Raw genomic sequence first — 21,707 nt, 5'->3', positions numbered from 1 at the left:
TCATGTTATAAAAAGATATTTTCACATTACAACAAGATATTTTCATGTTATTACCACATACAAACCTCTCTTGTTATACCAGTATACTATTTATCTTGTTATACTGTGAAACATTTCATGTGATGATGTGATAGTTAATGTTATAACATAAAACATGCCACGCCCTAACAAGATAACTTAAATTGTTATGACATGAAACTCTCATAGTTTTAATTTAAAAAAAAAAAAAAAAAATCAGAGCTTGTGCGTCACACCGCAGAGCATTTGACTCAACTCCATCGTCATGGTAACCTCTGGTACCTTCTTCACCATGGCAGGAGGATGCTGCACAGCTACTGGTGTTAGTTACTAGTTATTATGTAACAGAGTTGTTATGGCATGTCATGGCTCATTGTTAGTATAATGTTATAACAAGAGAAGTTTCTTGCTGTGACATGACATGTTTGGATATCATAATAATGTTATAACAATAAACCTCTCATGTCCTTTTCTGGCGTGGCAGCAATACACTTCCGAATAAAGTAGCACAAAATCAACAGAGGTAATATTCTGAAGAAAACAAAACAAACAAACAAATCAACAACAACAACAACAACAACAACAACAAAAGAACCAGTGCAATTGAGTCAAATGCATTTCTAAACCACTCAGTTCCATTCAATTCAATTCAATTCAATTCATTTTAATTGAACCAAGCTCTTTAAATGGTGCCGCTTGCCGCACGCCGCCTTGCCCTCTTCTCTGATTGGCTGAGAGAAGAGGGGGCGTATCCAGTTGCGTAATGTCACAGCGAGAGATGAAAGCTTAGAGAGAGAGAGAGAGAGAGAGAGAGAGAGAGAGAGAGAGAAAGAGAGAGAAAGAGAGAGAGGGAGAGATTAACAGAGAGTAAGAAGCAGGCGCAGTAGCAGACTCCTCTCTATATCCGCCAGACGGAGACGCTCGGTGCCAGCTGCTAGCTAAGTTAGCAACCGTGGACAGTTAGCGACTAGCTTGAGAGTCACAGCGCCGCTACTACATACTGAGCAAGTGTGCGGGTGTGTGTGTGTGAGTGTGTGTAGACGATTCGAGAAGTCGCTGCTCCGTCCCGAAGTCTCGCCCCCCTCTCTCCTCCTCCCGCGTGTGTGTGTACGTGTGCGTGTGTGCGTGTGTGTGCGTGCGTGTATACAAACCCCCCTCCTCTCCTCTCCTGTCTTCCTCTTCCGAGCAGCAGCGGCGTGTCTGTTGAAGTGTGTGAGAGAGGTTAGCAAGCAAACAAGCATACACATCACACACACACTCTCTCAACTGATAGTCGACTGTTTACATTCGGTGTCCGGTTACTTGACAGCGGATTCACATCATTTACAGATACCGATACAGCACCAACATGTGAGTAGCCTACTGATGGGTGACGTGTGTGTGTGTGTGTGTTTGAATGAGAGGGGGCTGTCACCGAGTGTGTTTGACCCTAAAGAAGATAACCGATTCATGTTTTCTAAGTCCTTGCATGGGTGCTTGCATGTGTCTTAATGTCAGCATGTCGTGAGTGGTGTGTGTGTACAGTGTGTGTCATGTCTCAGCTGCACACTTGCTAGCAGTTGCTACAGCAGGACACTCTGCACTCTGCAAGTTGGAACTTGGGGTGTGTGTGTGTGTGTGTGTGTGTGTGTGTGTGTGTGTGTGTGTGTGTGTGTGTGTGTGTGTGTTTGCCAGAGACACAACCAGGATAGGCGTGCGTGCTGGAGGCTTGCACGGAGAGGGAGTACTCACTTGCATGCTTGTGCTCATTGACTTCTGTTACTGCTAACTAAGAGGCTTGTGTCTTGAAAGCTGCATGTAAGAACTGCAACTCCCCGTCATGCCAGTGGCTCCCAAAGCGGGGTCCATGGACCTCCAGCACTCCTTCACACTGTGGCAGATGCGCCTTACTGAAACGAGATATTGATTAATTTCACTTTTATTGAACTCCTTACGAGTTTGCACTGTGGTTGAATGCACAAGATTTGTTTCACCACAGGTTTGAGCCGACTGTCACAAACCTGCAGTGGGTGGTTATGTTATGCAAGTTCCGCTTCAAGTCATTGCCCAAAACAAACAGTTTCACAGCTGCAGGTCCTTAGGATTAGATTTTATCAAGTGAGGGGTATTTATTTGTCAATAACATGTAGCAAGCGAGCGAGCGGGACACCCTCCCAGTGCAGTCTAAGTTTCACTTTGCCTGTGTGCACTGATTGTCGTGTTTATGTGTTGAAACTTGTAGCTTGCATAACATTCTTGTTTTCTTGTAAGCTGCACATCAAAGGAGCTTGTAACTCTGTGTACGCAGGTCCGTGTGTGTGTGTGTGTGTGTGTGTGTGTGCTTGTGTAATGACCTGATTTTTCTCATTGATTCTGTGCTGCAGAAATTTTGGCTTTGCTCTTTCACCTTTGAACCCGTCCAAGCTCTGACTCTGTGCGTGCATACATGCGTAAGAGTCCTGTCAGTGTCATTTTGAGTGTACAGTTTGTTCATCATTAAAGCAACCTTTACTCTGCTCCAACAAGTGGGGGACATGGACAACAGCTGTCCCATCCCAGAGCCTGGGGAGGCCCAGAGGGAAGCACACAGAGTAATCAAGTTACAGGTTACCGTCATGAGGAGGACCTGTGTCCTCTAGCACAGATGTGATCAGAAACAGGCAAGAGTGAGGCAGCAAAACATTAACCTGTTCAAAAAAATGAACGACATTGTGTTTCCAAAAAAACCCAGAAGACCTACATTTGCAGTTCTTTCTTAGTCTCTGGAAAAAACTGTAAGTGGTGTAGCATGTGTGCACACTGCAGCTTCAAAAGGAGCAGTAATTGGGTGTCCAGTGTTTTCAGTTATTCTCACAGATCGCACTCCTAAATTTCACTCCTGTGCGCTGAAAATTGAGAAATTTTGAGGGACATGGGCTTCTCAGAAAAAACAATTTCACTGTAGAGTCCAGGTGCTGTGCTTGGACTAACTGAGCTGTTTTGATTTGAACATCAAAGCAGCAGCATAGGAAGCCAGCATGTTGCTGTTCAACCCCATTGAGTTGTTGGCCTCTACAAAAGTAGATATTAAACCCAGGCTGTGTCTGGAGTAGGTGTCAGGAGTTAGTAACTATTTATCGTGAGAGATGAAGTCAAACTAATAACTGGTAGAATGCAGGGAGTCCACGTAAAGTGGTCAAAGGATTGATATGCCTAGTTGCAGTGTTTTATATGTGTCATGTTTTCAGTCTAAAATCAATAAAGTGGTGTAGCTCTGAAGGGTGATGTGGAGAGAACCTTTTACCCAACGGTATTTTGCATTTAAAGTTGTGCACCTTGTCACTGAACATGTACCATCTAAACAGCTTTCACTGATGGAGGTTATACATATGTGTCACGTGATATGCTGCCATCGTCATATGTTTTGTTGGACAAGGACAGAAATGTGTGTTATCACCAAATAGACAAATTTAGCCACTGAAAATTAGGTGCTTGTTTCTTTTACGATGCATCAGCATAGTCCTCGCCTGAGGGTGTGGCTCCTTCAGCATTTGTGAACAGTATCGGCCTGAGTTTCTTAAATATTTCTAACCAGGAACTTTATTAATGAGATACAGTAGTATTCTTATCGTGCCATTTTGGGTCATGACGCTTTGTTAAGCATTCATGATCTTTGCTGCCTTTGAAAGCCTTTGTCAGCTAGTGCAGTAATAGTAAGAGAAATAGCACAGTTGCACATGATAGCAACCGAGCATCTATGATTAGCATTCACAGATTTATGGTAGAATTAATTGGCTAGCATGTGGTATAACTGCACATCTTCCCATTCTGCATTTATGACTGTTGGGCAGGAAGTCTACTCGCACCCTCAGGGTTTAGAGGAGCTTCCATGCTGCTTTCAAGAATGTGACCATTTGCAGCAGCCTCCCACCTTCAGAGAGGTTCACAGTGCCACTGTGTTTATCCCTCAATCATGGTGCAGATAGTTATCTCCAGCTTTTATCAGTAGAACAAAATTAGTCTATTACACAAGGCTCACGTGTCTGTTTACAGAGCTAGCCACAAGGCCGTTCCCTATAACTTGCAAAACTTCACTCTTTTCATTTAGGGTTTACAGGCCTATTTCTGTGGTTGCATTATGGGGGCAATGCACTGACTGTCACATTGTTGGTTCGTTCCTCTGAGACAGGCTGTGGTACAGAATATTGCCCATTTGAGATTTCATTCTGCAACTGTTGTTGGTGTTTTACTGTCAAACACATTATGTTAATGTCTTTATTTTAAAGAGGGAGCACTTAAAAGAGAGATGATATATGGATTATGACATTGACTTCAGAAAGCTGGAATCAGTCCCACACATCCATAAACCTTTCAAAAAGATAAGAGGGCTGATCATTTTGTACCTTTTATTGAACCTTACCTTAGACCATTCACAATGTGACAGAAGGGCTTAGGCAATGAAGCACACATCCAGATTGATATAGGAAATATTGTAGTGCTTGTTCACTGTATCTTCAAGTACTACATGTTTAGCCTTTAGCAGCAGGAGGCCGGAGCATCTTGTTGACACAGCTGGTCAAGGGCCTGACTCTGTGTGACAGGGAAAGTCAAGAACAAAAAACACTATACTATACTCTGTCTAGTTATATGCTAATAGACCTAGTTTTCAGTTGCCTTTGGTATGTTGAAAATAATTAAAAAGAGTTAGGGAATTAACTTTTTAGTGTAAATTCAAACCGTAGTAAACATCTCTGTAGTTTCTCCGACCAAACAACCAAAACTTAAGCTAAAAAAGTTTGTTTTGAATTGGAAGAGAGAGAGGTTTTATAATCTTGTGTTTTTCACCACTGAGCAGTTGGGCTTTAGTGCCTTGCTCCCACTCTCCTCCCATGGTTTTATAGAGGGAACACAGATTTTTCTTCACTTGTGCTGTGCACATTTTCGCAGGCAGCCTGTGGATTCAAACCACTGACCTGGCCACAAGCTTAATTATCTAACCTTTAGGATACCACCAACCACTTTGTAGTCCAGCTACAAGCATCCATCATTCAGTTTCACATCAGAGCACACATGGTTGTTACTTCTCACTTCAGTGCATAATCCGGTCATGTTCACGTGCAGATTCCCAACAAGACTGACAACTTGCAGCATAGAGTCCTACTTGCATCAGATAACGACTCTTGACTCTATTTAATATGCAAATGAGCCTGGCTGTGTGAGTATGGATGGGAACAGGACTTGACAGCTGCCAGTTGACTTGCAGGCATGTAGCTGCACAATGCTCCATGAATGCTTCAGTGGGTCTTGGAGTGATAGTCTGGATACCCAGCCTGAGTGCAGCGGGACCTGTCGGGATCCAATGGGTCAGGCCGGGCTGGGACAAAAATTTTAAAGTTATTTTAGGGTTCAGATCGGGTTCAGTCATGTCAGTGTTATTTTACTGAAACTAGTGTTAAATTAAAAAAAAAAAAAAAATGGACCTACTGTCTGTTCTGGGCAATTTCCTGTATAGTGCTGGAGTTTAGGTGATGATGCTGAAGGCAACACGTGGGCTGTTTCAGGTGGTAAATGTAACCTAGCGATGGATGACAAGCAAAATCTCAGGCTTGGGTCGGGTTGGGTCACAAAAAAATGGAAAACCAATATGGTCGCCTCCATGCTGGTTGACCTTGGAGATGATGTTTACACTCCCGTGAGATTTATACTTTGGGAAGTTATCACACGATTATTATGACAGTGCTGAGTGATAAATAAATATCTTATCAATATCATAACATAAAATTAGATATTGTCTGGGATTGCAGATATTGAAATATCGTGATATGGCATAAGTGATGTCTTTCTGGTTTTAAAGCCTGTATTACTGTAAAGAGATGCAATTTTCAGAATGTTTTAGTATTTTCCTCTACCTGCTTTGTCATCATATCCACATTATTAATTATTGTTTAGTAAAAATCTCTTGAGTGTAAATATTTTAGGGAAAACACCAACAGTGTTTCACTATCAGTGAAGCCCATACAGTATATTTTGTTGGTGGTGCTATGAGCTTGTATTGCATTAGCTGAATCTTTGAGTTGCCAACTGGTGTCAGATTGTTATATATTCAAGTCTGAAGACATTTAAGCAGTCTCAGTCATCTGAATATGTATGGACGGACAAGAGCATGACATCCTGGGACTCCCAAGACGATAATGTGAGTGGAACCGCAGTCAGTCAATCAGTCAGTTAATCAATCCTTCAGTCATCCAAAACAAGGTTACAAAGTGGTATAAAATAAATAAAACATCAGTAAAAGACCATCCAGTGGAAATGTAGGACACGCAATATCAAAGAGCCAATTATAGGCGTTTGTAACAAAGCTAGAGAAGACACCATGAGGGACAGACAAAAGAGTAAGGCATAAAAGAGAAGACATACGGCAAACAAATAAAAGCAAAGAAGAATAAAATAGATCTAGGAAATGAAAGAGAACCTGAAAGCCACAAAATAGTATCAAATGCAGTGAGAATACTGAGAGAATAAAAGTGAGTCTTAAGGCAGGTTTAAACATGTTAATGAAGCCAGCTGATACAACACTTAAGGGTAGGCTGTTGCAGCTTAGGGAAACAGAGAAGGCGCAGTCAGCTTTTAGATGTCGCCTAGTCTGTGGAAACAGGAGTAGCCCTAGGTTTGTACACCCAAGGGATCTCAGAGTAGTGAGGATTTAGTAACACAGAAACCATGTAGGCCATAGTAAATGATCAGTAGCATTTTAGAATTAAGTCTTAACCTGAGTTTTATGCAAGCAGGCCAGAACTGGAGTGATGTGTGACCTCGCTTTGAACTTCGTCAACAAGTTAGCAGTCGCATTTTAGATTAATTAAAACTGGGCCACTGCACATAGGCTAAAACACGTGAACAGGGTGTTGCATTGGTTGAATATTTCTCAACGGAAGAAAACAAGTATTATTCAGAGTTCAGCTGAGAGATTAAAATAACAACTAAAAGTCATCTGAGGCCAGTGGACCAAGGAGCTAAGAAGGAGCCAAGAGGCTATGTTTTAAAATCACTGACATTGACAGATACAGTTATCGTGTGCGGATGAGGATATCATATTGAAACTATGGATTGTGTGACCCCGGGTGTAGCATGTAGTGTGAAAATGAAGTTGGCTCAAGAATTGAACACTGACAGGCAAATGATAAAATAGACACCTGTCTCATTTCAGTGCAAAGATAGCGATGGGCTACATGCCAACACTGCGATGTCTATGGAAGCAACTTGCCCACTGTTGAATGAGGGAAATTCACCCTGCAGCATCTCCTTTAGCTCAGCAATTAAACGTATTTATGCCTAGTAAACATTAAGATGAAAAAATGGAGAACCTAGTTGTTTTAATGGCTGATACATTTTGACCATATGACCATTTAAAACTATCTTTGCCCATTTATCCATCTGCTGGGTGCACTGCTTCTTGGCTGTGCAGCTTTCACACCACCCCCGTTCTGAAGGACTTGAGAGAGATGGTAGCTTGAACATGAGTCGGCAATTTTGTAAGGCTGATGGAGCAAAATTGTCTTTTTTTTCTTTTTTTTTTTTTTTTAAGCCGAGGCTGAACAGCCAATTTAAAAACATTCAGGGACACAAGCAGAGGTGTGGTAGCTATTCACATTATTGAGGAATGGCCAGTAGCACCCGTGACCTCCTTAATGACCCTGGAGGTCGTGGTCATCTGTTTTGGGTGTCTACACACAGATTCAGCCAGCCTCATTAATCTTTTGGCTGCGGCTGGGAGCATGTGTTGTTGAGGATAATTGGGGCCTTTCTAAAAGTCATACTTAGCTGACCTTATTGCTCCTGCACAGTCAATTTGTAAACTTTTTTTATCATTTTTTTTTCTTGCTTCCCTATCCTTACTCCTTCTGGCTGTTTTGCACGGTATAAAGAATCATTTTTTTTGGCAGGGGCATTGTTTTATTTAGCTTATGTTATGTTACAGGGACTTTGAAAAGCTTTGACAACTTAACAACTAATTTTGGATAGCTTTAACAGGATGATATGAAAACACTTTTTGATTTTCATTCTCAGGCTGGTTTAGCTTTGTGTGGTGGGTCTGTCCGTTTGTTACATTTGGATCAAGGAGCAGACCTTTTAATGGAGGAGTTTCCTCTGAGTCTACAACAGGCAGCTAATGTCCCAGCAGTGGAAAGCACGCTCACACACACACACACACACACACACACACACTCACACAGACACAATCAGCCTTTCTGCTGCTGGTGGCTTCACATACACCTGAGAGTGGACGGGGGGAGGCGAGGAGGGAGGAAAGGAAGAGACAAACTGCTGAGGTGGAAGGCGGGAGGAAGGGAGTGTGGATGAATACACACGTTTTCCGTTTTCCTCTTTCTCCATCTAGCTCTCTTGTCTTTCCCGAGTTATTTACATTGCAAACCCATACAGTTATTTCCAGTTTTTGAACATTGAGCAATAAAGCAACCAGTGTGCTTCTCTCTCTCTCTCCCCCACCCTCTTTCTGTTATGCTACATGTTGACACAAGTGAGTGTAGGTGGTGAAAAAAGCCTTGTGCATGCATATAAGTTTTTTTTTTGTGTATAATAAATACAGTAGGAGTCTCGTATGTCATACCTCACTTGAAAAATATGTCCTGTATGAAGTTTTAATGTTGAACTCTGGCAAGGAATGTTAAATATGCCAGGTAGCAAGATGAGAATGATACTGGCAAGGAATATGTGTCATGACATGTAAAACCACAATAAGAGGTGATACAAGGATGTCTGTAACATGCAGTTATATGACAAAGGGTACAACCCGTGTTTTCACCACTGTTGTTACTGTAAGTAATCACTGGCTGTCCCCATTGTTGACTGAGGTGTGAATCGCATGAAAAATAAAATAATTCTTAAATGTTTCCGCCGTAACTGACCATTTCCCAGATGAAGCGAGCCAAACAAGTTGCACTATTTAACGACAGTAAACAGAGTCACTTTTGCAAATGACACACAAACTGACCCGAACCCTGTTGAACTTTCAAACACTAATTCTAACCACCATGTTAAAAATACATGGATGTAAAAAAATTTGAATTAAATCGAGGCCTAAACTGAACCATGGATTTGGAGAGTCATTACACCCCCATGAAAAGTCATATTGTCTTTTGCTGTGTAAATGCCGGCAGATACATTTTTGCTTCTTGTTAGTTTATGTGATTTGCCAGCGAGGGCAAAGTTTAAACCTGGTGTGTATGTGTGTTAATAGGGTCTCGGTGTTACTAGGTCTGCACATCAAAACAGAGCAGAACTTTGATCTCCAAGAAGTTAATGGGTGAACTGGAGATCTCCTCTCGACTTCAAAGACCACACACACACACGCACACACAGACACGCTTATCTCACAAGGCTACAACCTTACACCTTACCAAGAGGTTTTAGACAGAAGGTTGTCCAATTCAAGTGTGTGTTTGCAGGCGCATGCTCACATTTGTTTATCAGCTTGTGACGATAAACAGCAGTTGTTTGACATGATTTCACTGGGTTCCCAGAAAGACATGCAATGCGTGCCGGGTACAAGTGTTGTGGGGACACTTGTGGTTATGCTTGTCTGTGTGTTTTCACATTGAGAGAGACACAGAGAGGCTAAGAGACAGGACAACAGGGAAAAAAAAGAGCGGGGTCAGTGAGTGCATTTGGCAATGAAATATATGGGCTGCTCCTTTTCGACCTTTTTTCCCCCCAAAATTCAACACAACGCCCTTATCTCTTGCTCTTGTTGCAGCCGTTCTGAAAATGGTTTCAGGAGGAGGTGGTGAGGAGATTGTATAATGAATTGAATAGTTTGACTGTGCTGTGCCTGAATAGAAGAGAGTCGGGTAGTGTGCTTTGGAGCTATAACAATTAAAATTTGCCCAGAAACATCCATGTATGGCTTTTGAGCGCTGTAGCTTTTGAAACTTCAGTGAAAAAAGACCTTAACTGTCAGAAGCCTTATCACTGCTGAACTGTGGTGTGTTGCTGTGTCACACATAACAAGCAATGGTTTGTATCCTAAAAAATGCAACAATGAGGAGTTTGCGGCCGCAGATTCTGTTTGGTGGAGCTCAGGTATTGCGGCTGAATGGCTTGTGCAAGAGCTCTGCTTCTTGGCTGGAGTCGCATTTGTTTCCCTGGAAGCACCGGGGAGCTCAGGCCGCCCGGTGATTTCAGCAGCACAACTCTTTCTAGATGGATGGCTCTGAGGATTTCTTGTGAACCTGTGGTCGATTTACTGGCCGAATTGACTAGTGCAAAGTGGACTCAGTTGCTTTTTGGGGACTGATTGATCATATCTGAACTATGGGGACTCGTTGCCTTGCCTCAAAGTGGCTGCACCCTCTCACCCCCATTCCCTCCCACCTCATACTCAGTGAACTGCAAAGGTCACATTCCTATGACACAGAAGGGATGTGTTGAAAAGGCACTTTGTAGGGAGGATCAGAAACTTTAGCCAAGCTGCTTTAGCTTGAGATAAATGGGATTTTTGATAATTGTATGTTCATCGTAGAAATAATTTGTTTCTTGGGTACTAGGAATGTGCATAATAGCACTTCTCAACGAGCAATCACCCAACACAGTGTGCTAATCTGATCCATTGCTGTTTGCCTAAATCAGTCCTTTTCAGACGTGTGGCAGGAGGTCAGGGCCTGTGGGTTGAGAAAAAGAGAAGCCTAGAAGTTTTCCTTATCACACAAAAATGAGTCGAACAGCCTACACAATCACATGAAAGATGACTATGTAAATGTCACGGTGAAGCTATTCAGCCATATCAGGCCAATGGATGCTGTGACTGGCAAGATGATAAGATGAGCTGTCGTCCCTGAAGATTGAATTTCTTTTTTTCATAAATTCTTGACAGTGTGATTTCATAGTTTTTAAACACTGGAGTCACTTGAGTAGTCAAAGCCTCTAAAGGCCAAAAACTCCAGGACTGGATCCTGACATATTGTAGTATTTTTTCTATATTAGAGAAAGCAAACATCCTGTGTATTGAAAAAATACAATTACGTTGCTTTAATTTGTGGCATGTCACACTTGGTGTTCCACCAAAACAAAAACATGCCGGCTGTGTAAATGGTATTCCTGCCAGATAGAATTTGACCAAAGAGATCGGAAGGATATAAGTTAATATTTGACACACCTTGTGCTGTTTGTAAACACTGAATCCCGTGTGATTCAGAGTGTATCATTCCAATCAGATATCGCCATCAGAGGACACTGACGTCAGTTGACATCATTCTGCTCAGCTTTACATGATCAAGCATCGGCTGTCTAGCAGGGTTGAAGTCATTCTGAACTGAACTGGTAGTGCCGAAGAGTAAGTAGTGCTAACATGCTTTTTTTAAATTTAGCGATGATACTGCATGCTGTCTGCATTCTGCATGGAAATCCATTAACTCATTATTAATAATTGCTACTGTTTGCTGTGTATCATGTCATTCTGTTGTTATCACATACCTTGAGCAACCTGTCAGCATCATGTGCAATCTAACTGAACAGTGAAGTAAACTTGACATGCTCACAAGTGTGAGTAGTGTTGGAATTGGACAGTGAAGTAAATTTTGCTTAAACTGAGAGGTTACAGTGAGATAAAGTGAGTCTTTTTTTTCTGGTTGCACTAATTTACCATGATTTACCATGGAGGCAAAAAATAATTGGCAGTATGATGTGCTGCTTCCCCCTCCTTTCCATATTAAACTGTGCATGAGTCAACAACAAACAAGCACGAACCCGGGCAGACTCACAGCAGCAGTGCTGCACGTGCTGTGGGAAAATTGTCTGGTTACACTGCAACTTCTTGTTTCCCAGACAAGATGTTATACTCTGTATCTCTTGTCGGGTCCTGTCAGGATTTGTGTTGTCCTGTCATGTTGAACTTTAAGGTTGCCTAGTGTATCACAGCTGTAATTCTCCATCCTGCAGACATGCTGTTATTTCACTCCAGACATTGTACCCAATAGTTACCATTGTATCCAGAAGTAGTATAACAGTCCATGTCTGTCCTCATCTAAACAAATTAAAGTGCCGTTCTGCATTCATTCAGTCTCGGTGGACTTCAGAGAGAAATTCTTACCACTGCTGGACCAGGTTAGGAAGCTTTTATATTTCTGGTTGAGCTCCATAATATCTGTTATATCCCAATTAAAGGATAATGCTGGTATTTGTCAACCTGGGCCCTATTTTTCCACCTTTTCGAGTCCAAATGACTAATAGGGACAAACATTTTTGGAACTGGTCCAGTACTGAGCTGGAACGCTCCAGCTGCCAGCTGCGCAGCGGGCTGCAATGTAATCAAATGGGGCATGTACGCATGTCGAATTATGTCCACTGAAAACGTTTGTTTTTGCCTCTGAGAGGTTCAGATTGTTATTATTATTAAGTTTCTAACAACTGCTCTTCACTCTCCACTCTCTCCTCTCTTGGAGCAGCATTTCTCTTTAGGTAAAAGTGCTTTGGTATGGGATTCTTCTCCTCTTTGTTTGGCATTTGCAATCCTGGTCAAAATGTTGATTGCAGACCCGATGGTCTGCACGGCGCAGTGTGCAGACAGGAATGTTTACATTCGTGTGTACCATAATTAGCCCTAACTTCACTATTACATTAACAGCTACAGCCACAGTTTAGCAGCTTTTGGCAAACTGTCATATCATAAACAAGTACATTATGAATACAAATTCGCATTTTTAGTGTGATAATTTAAAAACTGTTTATAATTGTGCTATTCACCTCACCAGACCTGGATCCAATCCAGCGATATCAGGGTCCTTGAGCCAAGACCAAAATTACCCTCCAGCTCTACCGCTACAGAAATGCTCCTAACATCCGACATTCCTTTCATACCATGAGGTATCCTTGAGTTTGCCTCATTGCATTTTTGGCAACACGAGTCACGCTGCAGACAAACCACTTGGCAAGGCTCGTCGTATTGTTAAACCCTACCCGGGACCGCTGGGAGAGCAGAAGAAAAGAAGGAAGAGAGTAGTAACCCGCTGTGTAGAATGGTGTTGTCAGAAAAAGTTAGCTGAAAACTAATGCTGAGAGAAGGAAAGTACTAAAGCAGAGAGACCAAAAGTCCAGAGACAGAGGACAGAGGTGTGGGGACGAGATGAGACAGTGAAGTTGGAGGCAGAATGGCGAGTTTTCCCTTGTACCATATGCTGCAGTTACTTACCTGCTGCACATGGTTTGTTGACTTGTAACATTCACTGCGTTTGTAGAGCCTGCATCAGAAAACAATACAACTTACAATACAAAGAATAATTTCCAACAAGAGAGATATCAATACATACTGTTGTCAGGAGGTGACAGTACTATTGTAACATATGGCTTCTCTAGATCTACGTGCAGGGACACGTCCAGAAGTTTTGTCTCCAAATTACTCTTACTTTACCTAGTAGTTTACTGACTGAAATGTCAGACCGTAACAGCAATAATGTGATTTGTGTTTATCCATGCATTTTCCCTTTACAAATCAGTTGTTATTTGCAATGGCAGCCTGACACTGAGGCTTTGATTTAGGATCACTGGACTGGCTGTACAAACCTATTGATTCACTGGTCTCAGATCAGCGCTCCTGTTCAGGCCAAACAACACATTTTTTCATCCACTAGTCATACTGAAGTGATGTTTAGATTTCCAAAGGTTTTTTTTTTTCTTTTTGGAGGTAGCTTGGGCTATATAGGACAGGTGGGTCTTACATCAGTGGTTCTCAACCTTTTTGGTGTTACACATCAGGCCACAGACTTGTATTTGATGAGTTTCAGGGATCTCCATCTGATAAGATTTAATATTCCATAAGCGTCTATACTGGAGATTGGCAGATTAACAGTGAATTGTGTGAACAGTCATTCTTATACATTCTGTCTTTGGGCTAACTTCTACTCAATGAAATAACAGAGAAAATTAAATATTCCCCATTTTTCTTAGGACCCCTGGAACCCCTTCAAGGACTCCTGGGAAATCCTGGGCCCCAGGATGAGAACTGCCCTACTTAGCAAGTTTTAGGAGGACTGCTAGAACTGCTGTTGTGTGTCCTGTGCTTTGTTAGCTTTCTGTGTTTATGTTTAATCAGTCTGTTCTGTTCTGTAAAATTGTTTATAATTTGAGATATTTTGAGACATGCATTGGCCTGCTGATTGGTGTGTTTATACATGATTCACACAGGCCTAGTGGCCCTCACAAACCGCTTTATGTAAATTGTTAACACTTTCTCCCCAAATGACACCTTTTCAGAGACTAATCTTCAACAACCAGTCATATACACAAATATTTTTTGTTGGCTTGCCTTCGTTTTTCAGGGGAATGAGACATTCTTCTGTAGATGGGAGACAGCGTCAGTTAGTGATTACACAAAATTAGAGATCCGGTGTTAATGCAGGGCACAGACAATATTTGACCTGAATTTCCAGTCTGTCTGGATTTGTCCTGTTCTTTTTTTGTGTCCTGCTCTCACCCTATCGGTTGCAGGCCTTGTGAAACTCTATCTGCATCATAGTGTGAAGGTGATACGTTCGTCTGGAGATACAGTTTCAAGATGAGCTTACGGTGCTTGCAGTCCTCTGACAGTGTGGTGGCATTCATTCATTGACTCCTCACTCAGTCATTCATAGATAATCTTTCATTCAGCCAATCATTTACCGAGTCAGTAAGTCACGCAGTAGCATTTGACAACACGCCAGTCCAGAATGTAAACGGATTTTCCAGTAACAAAATGCCCTTTCCCCTATTTTCGTGTTTGTTTCATGCCACCTAATCTGGGTTATCCAGTCGCTCAGCAGTTTCTCCACATTCCTTTGAACTGCACGCCTCCAAACTTAACAACTTAACCCCACCAATAATCCCCATGTGCTGTCATTTGTTGTCTGAGGTCAGTGAAATACTTAGTTGCCAGCCACTTTCAGGCTTTGCTCAGACTGCAGGCAAATAAATTTGTTTCTCAAATCAGATCTTTAAGGCAGCTTGGGACTGTATCACCAACCTATCTGCATGGGTTGCTTTGGTAACGACGTAGGCATGAGTAGGTACGCTGGTGACGCGGTTCTCTAATACTGAAGCATGAGAGGTGGAGATCCATCATCTCGCCCGCCAAACAATTGCGCCGTCAAGTCGTCTGTTGTTCTCTGTGTTGACTTCCAAGCCGCTCTTCTAGTCGCAGCATGAATTCTCCTCAGCCGCTCTGATGCACCTCCCTCACTCTGGATTTGACGTCTTTGTTGTGTGTTGTGCTGCAAGTGATGCGAGACCGTTTGAAATCTGATTTGAGCATGCAGAGCGTCCAGAGTGAGACACATCTGTAGAAATCTAATTGGAATCGCATTTCAAACCATCTCCAAATATGGCTTGAATCCGATTTGCAAAAATAGCATTTCATGTGTTTTTTGGTGCCCAGATTTTCTAAAATCAATGTGGATACAATTTGGATATGCCAAAAAAATGGATTTGGGCTTGCAGTTTGAACAAGGCCTTTGACTGCTCATTAGAAAATAAATGGGAAACCTTTTTCAGAGCAGTTTTATACCCTAATGAGCTTAATTATGTGTTATCAGTTCTGACCAGAAATTGTACCGGTAATGTAAGATAACACCCTCCTTTTATCATGTTTCCCAGTTTACTGTCTTTGGAGCCCCTGACTTAATTCAAGATGTTATCACAACATTGAGTCTTAGTTGTATTTTTTCTGCCTTAGGAAGAGAGCTGTTTTATTTTCACAAAAGGTGATTAAGATGTCCCACGGCATGGGAATTAACACCCAAGAATTCTTAAATAGTTTTGGGCTTCACTTTTAATTTGCTCTATCCACTGCATACACAACAGGTAAATAGAGCCAAGTTGCCAGAGGCAAAATTTATTTAGTTTTAGTTTTGAATACATCAGGGTCAACTCCAGTAGAAGCTCGGTGAACATTTTTATCTAACACTTATCAAAGTTCCTTATAGTGCATTGTCTTTAAATCTATATTTAGCGAGACATGCACGTGGTAATTCCTCAGTTAAGGGAAACCCGGCAACAAACAGCAGCAGAGAGGAAGTGATTTTGCATGATGAGAGTTCCTCCTGGCTCAGAGATGGGGAGGAGTTCTCCTGTCAAGGTCACGTTACCCTGACAAGTTGAATGGCATTGCATCAGCTTTTGATAAAAGTGTTAGGCTCAATTTGCACTGCATTCGGCTGCCAGTGCCGAATTTGTCTGCATTTGTTGTATTGTAAGCGTCTGTGAATGCTGAGACTGTCTTGGTCTGTTCTGGCTTATTCCAGTCCGCTGAATCTATTATTTGCAAACTGAGGGAGTCCTAAAGAGTGGCGTGTTTCTTCAACCATCTTAGGCCTAGTTCAGCCGTGCATGAGCTACGGCAAACTCCATAACACGTGGCAATGATGACCTTTTCCAAAATAAGTCTGGCAGTAGTGCAGCAGATTGAAAAAATTGAGTTCATTTGGCTGAACCTCTGACATGGAACAGGTCCTATCGACCAAGATGCATCTACAGAACTCATTCATTTCATGCACTACTCCACAACCAAACTTTCATAGCTCGATTCAAATGGTAATTTGTGTGTAAGTGTAAGGAAATGCTAGATAGCAGCAATGGCACTTTACAGCTGTGAACACGCCTTGGTGTTGTGCTGGTGGTGTTCAGTTCAGAGAAGGAGAAAAAGCACGAAGACTTCACTCAGTTTTTCTTTAGGGAGGCAGGCTAGATTTCATAACACAGCAATTTGAGTTAATTTCTTTAAAAAGAATAGCAGCCGGGGAACATGTTTGGCTATTTCTTGTTTTCAGTTTTGCTTTGACTGAAGTTGTTTATTAATCAGTATCTGTGAGCTTTGATCAGTCATTTTATTGTCAATTAATTCTCTAGTTTGTGTTTTTCTCTAAAATCACTGATATAAGATTTAATGTAGAACAATTTGATCTTTCACTAAAATCTAACAGTACTACACAAGGCCAATTAATAAGGCGTGCACTTTATTTTGTATTATTAAATGATTTACTAGAATGGCATCAGTCTCTGTTAAGGTGCACTACTGGTGATTGACCACAGAGTGGCAGCAGTGGACTGTCAGTCTGCTTCAGTCTCCTGCTGGGACTGGAAGAGCCTCTGATTCTTTAAGTTCCCCACCAAACAGCTCCATCTGTAAAGCTGCCAGCCTCCCAGGGTGAACGAGGTACTTACCGTCTAGTTGATGAGGTAGTTGGGATGTTTACCGCGTGTGCATTCATGCACGTGCGGATGTATTTACGTGTGTGTGCATGTCTTTGTGCCACTTACGCGTGACACTGTGTAACTGTGTGTGTGGTAATAGGGTGCTTTATGTGAGCAAATGTTTGTGCTTAGGTGGGTTAGTGAGTGGAAATGCATCCATTAAACCTTGATGCCGGTGTTGGAGGGCCACAGCAGGTGTGAATTATGCTCGGCAGGTGTGTGTGTCTGTGTTTGTGGAAGGAGATTTTTTTTTCCATACTTGAGTTTGATGGGTCATTGGCTTGAAAATTTGTTTGGTCAAAATTGGTCTTTGAAATATAAATCTAAGTAAAACATTTTTGCACAATTAAGTCTACATGAGGTGCAGGAGTTATGGGGGCAACATGTTTTAGAATTGCTTTATGATATTTGGCCCGAGGATTTTAAATCAATTTAAATAATAGGACATTTATATTAAATGAGAACCTGTGCAAAACTTGACACGTAACAAAACTTCCCTTTTTCTCATTTAACACCGGTGATTGCCAAATATATTATGTTATATTATATTATGTTATATTATATTATGTTTGTGTGACTGTCAAGGCAGAAAAAAGGATGAGTGCCTCAATTTTATATCTGGAGCTTGAAACAAGAACCAACGAGCACACCAGAAACTTTTTGGCTTTAATTACACAGGCCCATAGCTGATTGGCTTCTAGCAGGCAGAGCTGCAGCTCATTGGCTGTTTCCCAACTCCCACCCTCCCTTTACAGGACACTCAAAGCTTATGGTATATTAAGACAGCTGGTAACTGGGGTATTTCCCACTTGGAATTTCCTGCTTTCCTCCTCAGAGCGCTCAAGTGGTTTGAGGTGAGAGAAAGCCTGAGAAGTTGGAAGTTTCCTGCTAGAAATTACAAGTTGTAGGGCTTTTTGAGTGGATTTTCCCTGTTTGGAAGTTCCTCATTTTCCTTTTAATGTACCATATTAAAGCTTAACAGGAGTCATTTTGCATATGATGGCTCAGAAAGTTTCCTGAACATGAATCTATCCAAGGAGAGTTGAGTCAAGGGCAACTGGACTTGGACTTGACCTGTCTGTAGATTCCTGAATACGTTTCACTTGTCATCCAAGAAGCTTCTCAGAGGAGAAGTGAAACGTCTTCACGTCCAGTTGCCCTCAGTTCAACTCTTCTTGGATAACCATGACCTCGATGACTGAGAACCTTCATAGACAACTTAAAACGAATCATTGCCAAGCTCCTCAAATTTGACTACAGATATAGAAGTCGTATTTTAGAATAATGCTTATGAATAGAGACAGTGATCCTTATCAGTGTTTGTCCCACTGACGTTTTAGTTTGGTATGGATAGTTTACTCCTCTCTTGCTACGTAAAGGTTTTAAGAAAGTGTGCAGTTTAAGCTGTTGAACATGGCCCTTCTTTGTTGGGTACAACTGTGTCACAAAGATGCAGCTTTCTGGAAATGGCTCACTGGTTTGACTCGTGGGTTTCACTTGGTACAAAAAACAACAACATAGCAGTTTTTTCAAACCCACACATCCCTGGTCCTCATGTTGCCACCCATGTCATACTCTCTCTCCTATGTCTTTTAGCCCTTCTTTTATAATGTAGAGATTTGAGGTTAAAGTTTGACTATGTTAACCATCCTCTCTCTCTCTCTCTCTCTCTCTCTCCTTCTCTCAGGATGTTCAGGTACGGTGTTGTTCGCGGCGGCCTTGGCCTGCTGGCCGTCAGGAGGGCTTGTGTTCTCTCTCGCTTTGCCCACTCTGCCCCGCAGAGTGCCGAGTATCGACCAATCAAGAAAGTCATGGTGGCCAACAGAGGTAACCAATGTCCTATCTAATTACTCACTGTCTAATTCATCGCTAGAAAATGCAGCAAAAGTGATGAATTGAACAACTAATGTGTCAGTAAAGACTGTAAAAAACAAGTATTAAAAAAGTATTTAGGCAGTGAAGCTGAAGACCAATCAAGAAAGTCATGGTGGCCAACAGAGGTAACCAATGTCCTATCTAATTACTCACTGTCTAATTCATCGCTAGAAAATGCAGCAAAAGTGATGAATTGAACAACTAATGTGTCAGTAAAGACTGTAAAAAACAAGTATTAAAAAAGTATTTAGGCAGTGAAGCTGAAGTTGGTTGTTTTTGTTATTTATAATGTCAGGAAGAGGTTATGGTCATATCTATTTGCACCTTTTAGTTGCTATAGTGCATGCTGAACATCAGGCACATGGTTTATCTGAGGTGCACAGCACAAAGTAGTTTTGCCTGAACCCGAAAAGCAATGAAGTGCACTCAGTACGAGAAACAGGGTTGAAACTGCTACCAAACTTCTAATTGCACAAGTTGGCTTAAAGAGTGTGTGTACATGTAATCTCTGTATCTATAAGGGCTGCATGATTTGCTGAAAGCCATCTTGCAATTATTTTTCACAGATGTGGGGTTGTGATATGAGTCAGAGGTTTAGTGGGAATGGAGTTTTTGCATGATAATTTTCATTTTTACTCAAAACTGCTGAAATGATGTGATTTTTTTTTTTTGCTGACATTTTCTACCAAACATGTTTCCTTTTGTGCTGAAGATACAGTTTGTGGGCCAGGCCTTGTCTGTAGCACCACAATACGTCAAGTGGTATTTTTTTCACACATTTAACCTTAATAAAAGCATTGCAGCTCCAATCTGGATGTAGCACATGGTCCAGACTCTGACTTCAGTCATATTTTGATTGTTGTCCCTAATATCTGTGTATATACTGTATTAAAAGGTTCAGAGTTCATAATGACATAGACCTGCACCTCTACATTCAAACATGTAAGATGTCAAATGTAGCATCTTACATGTTTGATCTTACGTGTAAGTCAGTAAGATTCATTTTTCATCTCATGAAGTGCTGTCACTGTTAGGGATGGGACAATATAGGAATCCGTTGTGGGTACAAACACTCACAAAAAATTTAGGTGAATTTTGTAAATATCCTCACGAGTGACTCAAACGCTGCCTTGCTCGCAAATGTACAGTCCTACAGTTGTTGTTTTGCTGGCCAGAGCCTGAATCTGTCTTTTTTTCACTAAAAAGGATGTTCACTAAAAAAAGATCTTATCTGCAATGCAATAAAAAATATTTGTCTCTTAACAAAATCTAAGGTAAAGTATGTTTTAGTACCAGTTTCAAGCATTTTGATGAATATGAAAATGCTTGAAATAATATCATGAATATCATGAATTGTAATAATTTTGGCCAGGATAACAGTAACATGAAATTTTCCTATCATCCCATGCCTCATCACTCTAAAAGAGCTCTATGTTATTGAGCCTGGGTGGAAATATAATTATAGAGCAGCCTGGAGCAGCCCAGCTTTCTTAACGCCAGGCAGTCCCAGTATAGTTGTTTCATGCATTGCAGCGCTGCAGTAATACTTATTATCACTGGACCTCCCCCTGCTAAATGCTAATGCTGTCCAGAGAGCACTTCAGTGTGTAATTAGTGTGACTTTGTAAGATGACGGGCAAGACTTTGAGTCACAAATAAAAACATTCATGTGTTTTCATTCCACTTGCTTTCAAGCGCTTCCCATTTCATGTGCGCCTGTGGATGAATTTGAAGCTCTTCAGTTGTTTCAGTGCCTCACCATGGCTACATTCACACTGCTAATTGAAAGTGGCCCACATCTGAATTTTTTTTTCTTTTGCCTACATGAGACACAAGTCAATTTTTTTCCCAGTAGTGAGAACACAAAAACCTGATCTTTTCAAAGCAGGTCTTCATTCCTACTCATGTGACTGTGTGAGCTGTCAGAATCATGTGTGTTTTCCCCCGCATCACTATTAATGCATCATCATTCATTCACTGTCAGCAGTGGTGGGCCATAAGCACATATGGAGGATAGCAGCAACAATGGCAGGGTGAAAGCAAGGCTGTGAATTTAATAGAATACAAATGGGAAGACGTTTCAGTTCAAGCTCTTTTTTGCCTTCTTGCCCTCAGCCTCAACAGCTGACCAGCTTTTTGCACACACACAGAGCTGGAACGGAGCACAATGGCCCTTCCCGTTCAAATCATGATACCAGCATGCTTGGAGTGGTGGTCATTTTTATGTGTTCTGCAGCAAGAAGCGCAGCAGTGGCAAGACATGTTGTTTTTCAGCTGGTATCTTGGTGGTTTTAAAATACACACATTTGTTTTTCTACTCTAAAGCTAAACTGAATTTTGTAATATTAAAGGAGTTATATTTAGTAAAAGGTATGTTTTTGACGATGCTCATCAGCTACTGTTGCTAGATTTCAAATGTTGACTGGATGAGCTTGGCTAATAAAAGCACAATCTTTGACAATGTAATCTTCTCACTAATATCAGAGCTTAGCTGACAGTTGTCTAAGCTTGTGTAACACACGAATTCAGAATGTGTATTGTATTGAATTCTGCTGTCAGGCTGCAGCCACAGCACAACACATCTGCACAGTAAAGAACTGTATCTCTTTAATGTATCCTGT

At 41.5% G+C, this 21,707-nt stretch overlaps 1 protein-coding gene across 4 annotated transcripts in view; it reads left to right on the top strand.

The window, feature by feature from the left end:
• Positions 1 to 862: 862 nt before the first annotated feature.
• The window catches only part of pcxb (pyruvate carboxylase b), a 322,918-nt gene continuing 302,073 nt past the window's right edge, over positions 863 to 21,707 (top strand). The window contains exons 1-2 of one of the 4 annotated variants that reach the window (XM_030076972.1): positions 863 to 1,368; positions 18,899 to 19,038. In XM_030076972.1, the coding sequence (XP_029932832.1) occupies positions 1,367 to 1,368; positions 18,899 to 19,038 (142 nt within the window). In that variant the 5' untranslated portion in view covers positions 863 to 1,366. Of the gene's footprint in view, positions 1,369 to 17,081; positions 17,174 to 18,010; positions 18,066 to 18,898; positions 19,039 to 19,184; positions 19,212 to 21,707 lie in introns of those variants that run through there. The other 3 variants (XM_030076974.1, XM_030076973.1, XM_030076975.1) reach the window with 3 other exon arrangements.

The sequence above is a fragment of the Myripristis murdjan genome, chromosome 18 (genome assembly GCF_902150065.1).
Source record: "Myripristis murdjan chromosome 18, fMyrMur1.1, whole genome shotgun sequence".
Classification (NCBI taxonomy): domain Eukaryota; kingdom Metazoa; phylum Chordata; class Actinopteri; order Holocentriformes; family Holocentridae; genus Myripristis; species Myripristis murdjan.
Note: the sequence above shows the minus strand (reverse complement) of the source record. Positions and strands in the feature narration are given on the sequence as shown.